This window comes from Lagopus muta, chromosome 2, assembly GCF_023343835.1.
Source record: "Lagopus muta isolate bLagMut1 chromosome 2, bLagMut1 primary, whole genome shotgun sequence".
NCBI classification, from domain to species: domain Eukaryota; kingdom Metazoa; phylum Chordata; class Aves; order Galliformes; family Phasianidae; genus Lagopus; species Lagopus muta.
In genome coordinates, this window is record NC_064434.1 from 93,869,875 (window position 1) to 93,877,168 (window position 7,294).

Genomic DNA, 7,294 nt, shown 5'->3' on the forward strand with positions numbered 1-7,294 from the left:
AAGGTTTAGGATACTGACGCAGGAAAGAGCATTTGGGATTTGTGCAAATTTGCTGTGGGATGATTTTGAGAGGATCCAAAGGCAGGAAGAGCAAGGGATCAAGGTGATTTATTTTTTTTATTTTTTTTTTTTGGAAGCAACAGGTGTGGGAAAAAGAAGATTGCAAATATAAAATGCACTGGGTGTACGTCAGCAGGTGCCCAATTGCTGCAGCCTGCTTCTGCAAATTCTGCTTCCTGGATGAGGGAACTGCAGTGCGACTGAAGTGCCAGCAACTGGATAGGGAACTTGACACAGGGAATGTGTTGAGAATGAGTACGTGGGAAGCAAGTGCCAGCCACTGCAGAGTCAGGATGCACGTCGGTATATGAATCTGGATTAGCCAGCAATAGGTAAACCTGCTGGGGTATTGAAGCAGCCCTAGGTTTGGGGTGGATGTACATGTTGTTCTCCCTGAGGCAGCTAGAGGGAGCCTCTTGTTACAGAGACTCTAAGGGCCACTGAGATCCATTTGAATTGTGTGGAGACTAAAAAGGCCTTGAACACTGGGTATTGGACAGGTTATTGTCTCAAGGTCAGTACTGGTGTGTGCAGGGGAGGGTTTGAACCAGCAGATACGTGGTGCAATGGTGGTGCAGCAATTATAAGGGGTGGAGAACAGGAAACTATTTTATGGCAGGATCTCAAAACTGCCTGTTACTATTTGGGGTTAAAGTAATGAGGCACAGGATATGGTAAAATTTCACTTTTATTGAAAAACGTGGGCAGGAGAAAAGACATTATTTACACAAGTTCCTAACTGCAACCCCAACTCAAGAACATATGACCAGCAGTATGACAAATGGAGGGGGGTCCAAAACACAATTATGGAGGCTAAGGACAAGGTATGATGAGTCCAACTCCCTTGTGAATGCGGGCCTTCAGATAAGATCAGCAACTGAAAAGAAGAAAATGTAAGTGTGCACCAAGTGTGCTGAGAACTGTAGCCCAGTCGGAAAATGCATGTACTGCTGGGCTTCTCTCCAGGGGAAGGAGAAGAGGGGTTGTGGTTGGGAACAAAGCGTGCAGAACAAAGCGTGCTCTTTCAGATGCAGCGCACCGACCTCCAAGCAGAGGAGGGCAGCAGCTTGGGGCAGGCCTGCACTCACCGTTCATGGGCATCTCGTCTATCTGGGTGGAGTAGTACTGCTCAATGTCTCTCAGGATGCGGATGTCGTCATTCTTCACAAAGTTGATTGCTACACCTTTTCGGCCATAACGGCCTGAGCGGCCAATTCTGAGAGGCAGGAGAAACAATGAAGCCACTGTGGGTAAGGGTAACTCAGCCGTGTTCCCTACTGTGAACACCAAGCTTACCTGTGTATGTACAGTTCTCTGTTGTTGGGTAAGTCGTAATTAATGATCAGGGATACCTGAGGCACATCCAGACCTCTAGCCCAAACATCTGTTGAAATAAGGACTCGGCTGCAAAGAGAAGGGGACGGTCACTAAGCACAGATGTGAGCTGAGGAGTCAGGCTGCCCAGTGCTGGAAACATCTGCTATTCTGCTCTCCCCAGTGCACTTCCACAAGTGTGCTGCTAGGAAATCTGGTCCCACAGAACCACCAAACCTCTCTGATGAGATGGTGCAAAGCCAGCTCTGGTCTTACATTTTAATTCCTTATTTTAAATGTATCAACTCCCAGTCTCCTCAGCAAAACACAATGGGATAATTCTATGCCTAAAAGTACAAGCATCCCTTCTTGGACGGGGGACATCTCCCATCTGTGAGACACTACGAAGGGATGGAGGGAAATCAAGAATTCTGATTTTCAAACTAAACCAGAAACAAGACCTTGAGAGAAGAGAGGATTTAAAGGCTTCTAAGACTGTTTCCTCTGAGGCACTGGAAGACCTCTTGCCTTATGTAGCAATACTGTGAGCAACGCTGTTGAAATCACTTACCTTGCACCAGATCTGAATTCTTTCATGATGGACTCTCTCTCCTTCTGTGGCATGTCCCCATGCATGGATGAAACGGTGAAGTTGGCTTCTCTCATTTTCTCTGTGAGCCAGTCTACCTGTGTGTACAGCCAAGCAGCCTGGGTTAGCAATCTGCTCATGCCAGCCAAAAGTGTTAGTTCTGTTTGGAGAACGTTTGCACATATATGCTGGTAAGGACTGAGAGACACTTTAACGAGTGTTTTGGAGCACAAGGAACTAAATAGTCCTTGCAGGGCATCACCTAAATGACAGGGTTCCATGAACCCTGAAAGGAAAGGAATTAAAGGCATTCATTTAGAGTGATTTTGTTTTGGGAATTACAATTAATAAGCACATTCTTATCAGTCCTACTAGTCTAAAAAGGCAGTTACTGCCAACTATATCAGGTCTGCCTGTAGCTTGCTGTCTACATCAGGCATCTCCTAAAGACACATTTAACTGCTGCTCTTACTAGGCAATTGTCAACCAGGGAAACAACCAGACACTTTGGCTCAGCCCAGCATTTTCTTCTGTGTTGCCCTCTGCAAGTGAGATAACGTGCCCATCTCGTGGCTGCTGTACCTTTCTCTTGGTGTTACAGAAGATGACAGCCTGGGTGATAGTGAGCGTGTCGTAGAGATCGCACAAGGTGTCGAACTTCCATTCTTCCCTCTCCACAGCCACAAAAAACTGCTTGATTCCTTCAAGGGTCAATTCATCACTTTAGGAAAGAAGAACAGCTTTAAGACACTGCAAGTGGGTGAGTGCATACAATGCAGCTAAAAGGGCTGGATGCTCACATGGCTGTCTCAAGTGCTCTGGATTGCTGGGTCTCAAGTTACTCTATGAAGTCCCTGGAGAAGACTGCTCTAAGAAAGGCTTCAGACATGACCCACACAACAGAGGCTCAAACTTAGCACCCTCTCTGCTCTAAGCAGACAACTTCAAAGGGAAACATTTCTGTTCTCACTCTTGCAAACATCTTGACAAGAACAGAGTGTAGTGAGGTAACTGGGGCAGTGTAAGAGAACAGGCAGGGGTGAGGCCTTTCCAGTCAGGCTGCCTACACTTACTTCTTTGACACCTGATGAGATGCAGCACGTAAGGACCTGTTGCAATGCTAGACATAAGCTGTGCATCTAGGGCCTTCAGGATCAATCAGCGTTAAGCTTTCTAGCCATACTCTGTGGTATCAGTGGAAGGCACCTACAAAAGTCTAATGGAGGAGCACAGGAATTGGGTAGGAATGAAAGACAGATTTCCAGAAGAGACTGTACTTGGGAGGATGAGGGAACAGCAGCAAACAGAAATGGAGAAGGATAAAGCCAGAGAACCAATCTGGCCTTTCTCAAAGTGCAACATGAGGATGTCTGTAAATACCCACTCCAACTGCAATGCTGTGAAGGAACGTGATTAAGACAAGAATTGCTCTTCCCAGAAAAAACTCACCGTTTCACCAAGATGCGAATGGGGTCTGTCATGAATTTGTTGGTCATCTCCAGAATTTCATGAGGCAAAGTGGCACTGATCAGCACCACCTGTGTAGCTGGAGGTAGATATCTGTACACATCATAAATCTGCTCCTTGAAACCTGCAAAAGGAAATCAAGTAGCATTGGGAAGTTAGCACATCTTTCTCCTGAATATCCTTTTATTTCAGTTTAGATTACTTCAGCATTGGGCCTATGCTCTAAGAATAACACTGAGTGTTTTTACCATACAGCCAGTGTCACCCCTCATTTATCTCTCCCCAGTTCTGCCAGACTTACCGTGACATGGCTGTGTTGCACAGTACAAAAAGCAACACTCCAGAATTTGCAACTACTGAAAAGAACACGATAACTGAAATAGGCAAAGTGTATTAAATTGCTTCCTACAGCCCATAATGTAACTGTGCTTGCCTAGCTTTGGTTAAACAGCTGTTTTAAGAAGCAGGGCTACTAACTGGGATGATACCAGTATCTCAAAGAGGTGAGCAAAGAGAAGTACAAGGGAGATAAATATTTCACCTTTGTTGAGCATTTCATCTGCTTCATCCAAAACCAGCATTTTGATAGCACGAGTCCTTAAACTTCGTCGCCGGATCATATCTGTAAGATTTCACTTTGTAAGATGAAAAGGCTCAGAAAGCAAGCGAGCCTACATTGCTCCCAGCTGCTGTCAGTGCATTTCACTGGAGGAGGGACTGGCACTTCCCCTGCTGCCAACAGAGACTGGTGTTTGGTGATGGAAAAGCACAGTCAAGTGCCACAGTGCTCCCCAATACCCTGCAAGCAGGGGCTTGTTTCTGCTGCCCAGATAAGGAAGCACAGGCTACAGGGAAGCTGAGTCCAAGCTGTGGGATATTATTTGCTAACTGCATGCAAGTGCATCATCTCACATAGAACTGCAGCTGGATGCCAGAAATGCAATGTGCCACCTCAATTTCATGTCCAGTGGGCAAATCTACTTCCTGTTTGAAGGAGCACGTGGCTCTGTGTAATTCCTTCATCCTGGGACAGAACTATTTGCTCTAAGAGTTGTTCAGAGCCACCCAGTTTGGCAGCTATGAAGTTGCTTTGTGGTTGTTGCTGTTAGTTATTTTTGTCTATGGAGACTAGTGTTCTCCCAGTAGTATGTATTCATATAACAAAGTACTACTCTGTTTCATAAATCTGTAACTTATGGGCTTGAAGGCTGATTCTCTCCCTGTACCAACTGCCAGGAACAGTGAATATAAAAATGTTCATGATGTGAAACTAGATAATAAAGTTGCACGATTTGACAAAGAGCTAATGAGGGTCAGTACAGTGAACATATGGGCCTAATATTTATCCCTACATGGGAGAGAGATGGATTTGAAGACTGGACTATTTAGTCGACTATAAGGAGGCGGACACAGAAGAGGAGGCTCCAGGAAGCCTCACTGCAGCCTTGCAGTAGTGTAAGGGAGTTTATATGCAGGAAAGAGACAGACTTTTTACACAGGCATTCTATGTCTCTTGTTTTGACACTCAAACAGACCCTGCTCCTATCTCTTCCATGACACTGAGATAATCCCGGGATGGCAATATTACCACCATTAAAAATATTGTTCTCTATGCTACAATGTAAAGAACCACTTTGTTATGAAAAGCACAGCATAAACAGAAAATTCTAATTTCAGTGTTTTCTTTCTCATCTCTTCCAGGTGCTACTACAGTAAATTTATACTTTGTTGCTCTTCATCGCTGCATACATTAATGATAAATGTAGTTTCCATGCTATTTCAAATGTAAATGCATTAAATTTGTGGGGTGGTCCCATGGCTCAATTGAAGCGTGAACACAGAAGCATGCAGCCTCCCTCATCTTACCAAACACCCGGCCTGGAGTGCCAGCAACAACATGCTGCCCGTAATCCAGCTTTCGGATATCTTCACCCACGTTGGTCCCCCCGATGCAGGCGTGACACTGGACGTTCATGTAGTCTCCCAGAGCAAGAAGACCCTATTTTAACATAAACAGTAGATCAATCATCTGAGGTCTTATGAAATTTGTTATTTATCAAGTCATGTTGGGCTGAATAGCCACGTGGTGCTTTTCTAGAGATAAAAGCATAAAGATTTTTTCTGTTGTTGTTCTTCAAACCTCCTAAATGGCAGGCTTACAAAGGCTGGGGATCTGGTTACTTCCCAGGGATCACAACTACTTTTAAAGAGTACTGTACTTAGAAATTCAGGTAGGAATATGTAAAACATTAGACTGCTAACTAACCCGTCATGTAAGGAAGAACGGATATAACACAGATGGGAAAAACAGCCCTTCATTAGGATTTCTTATTCCATTCAGGAAAACGCATTCCCTTGAAAAGCAGAAGTTGCACTTCTAGCTCTGCCAGAGAATGCTTTGAGAATCTGCACCAGTCCTTATAAATGCTTTACAGGCAATGATTTAGGTGTTCCTACCTTCTGAATCTGCACAGCCAGCTCTCGAGTTGGTGCTAAGATCAATGCCTGGGTCTCACGAACCTGTTGACCACATGGCAGTTAATCACATAGCAAGTACAGTGCAAGCAGTAACAAACAGAATAGAGCCCACAGCACCCTGAACTGTCACACTTGAAGGATCAATTGTACAATTTTGTGCTAAAATGTATGGGTTTTTGCAAGCATTGGTACACCTAGAAAGCTGCACCTCCATGGAATGCTTACATGTTTATAGCCCTTACGTTAAGTTACAAGACTGTGCTTGAGCAGTTCTTCACTGGACAGCTTGTTTTATTCATCCAGTTGCTGAGAACAGCTGATCTTGTTCAGAACACAGTGCCTGTCAAACGCTCGTCAGTCAGAAGCCTGTGTCTGACCACACAATGCATGCCAGCTGTTCAGATGGATCCAAGAGGCTCCAAGAGCACAATTCTGACTGGTGAGAAATCAATTCAGCCCTCCAATGAAAGCAATCACAGACACATAGAATGGTTTGTGTTGGAAGGGACCTTCAAGTCCACCTCGTTCCAACCCCCTGCTAAAAGCAGGGACACCTCCCTCTAGACCAGGCTGCTCACAGCCCCGTGCAGCCTGGCCTTGAAAGCCTGCAGGGACGGGCATCCACAGCCTCTGGGCAGCCTGTGCCAGCATCTCACCACCCTCACAGTAAAGACAACGGACATTTTCACCGCGTGGACTACCTGTATGTCCAGACACTGTAGCACAGAGATGGAGAACGTCGCTGTTTTCCCCGTTCCCGACTGTGACCTGAGAACAGAGGTGCGGTGAAGGCTCCGGCGTTCCGGAGGAGCCACCCATCCCGCTCCCGCAGCCCGCCCCCCCGCCCACGTACTGCGCGATCACGTCGCGGCCCTTGATGATCTGCTTGATGGCTCTCTGCTGGATGGCCGACGGCTTCTCGAACCCTGTGGGAACACGGCCGTTACGGCGCGCCGCCGCGCATGCGCGCCGCCCCTCGCCGCCGCCATTTCCTTCACCCCCGCTCCCTCCCCCTCCCGCCGCCGCCCCGCCGCGCACCGTAGGCGTAAATGCCGCGCAGTAGGTCCTCCCTCAGCCCCATGGTGTCGAAAGTGGGCGTCACGTCCACCTCTTCGCTCGTCTCGAACTCCACCTTCGTCATGTCTTCCTCCTTCATGATCCGCTTCCTCGCCGAGCCGGTGGTGCCGCCGGAGCCCGCGGACCCCGACATGGCTCAGTCAGGCCTTCCCGCCGCCCTACCCGCACGCGACGACGATGGCGCGGCCGCCACACACCCAGAGCACGGGCCGCTGCGCATGCGCGGGAATCCCGACGGAAGCGGTGGGTGCATGCATGGTGGGCGGGCGGAAGGGGCGGGGAGAGGCGTGCGCATGCACGTCGGGGTGG

At 47.4% G+C, this 7,294-nt stretch overlaps 1 protein-coding gene across 1 annotated transcript; it reads right to left on the minus strand.

The window, feature by feature from the left end:
• Window positions 1-730: 730 nt before the first annotated feature.
• Window positions 731-7,236, minus strand: EIF4A3 (eukaryotic translation initiation factor 4A3). The gene is made up of 12 exons (XM_048934773.1): window positions 6,947-7,236; window positions 6,762-6,834; window positions 6,610-6,676; window positions 5,888-5,950; window positions 5,297-5,429; window positions 3,972-4,052; window positions 3,413-3,554; window positions 2,546-2,684; window positions 1,946-2,061; window positions 1,357-1,464; window positions 1,149-1,276; window positions 731-937 (listed from the first exon to the last, which is right to left on the minus strand). The coding sequence occupies exons 1-12, from the start codon at window positions 7,116-7,118 to the stop codon at window positions 921-923; spliced, it is 1,239 nt and encodes a 412-aa protein (XP_048790730.1). The 5' UTR covers window positions 7,119-7,236; the 3' UTR covers window positions 731-920.
• Between the last annotated feature and the right edge of the window lie 58 nt (window positions 7,237-7,294).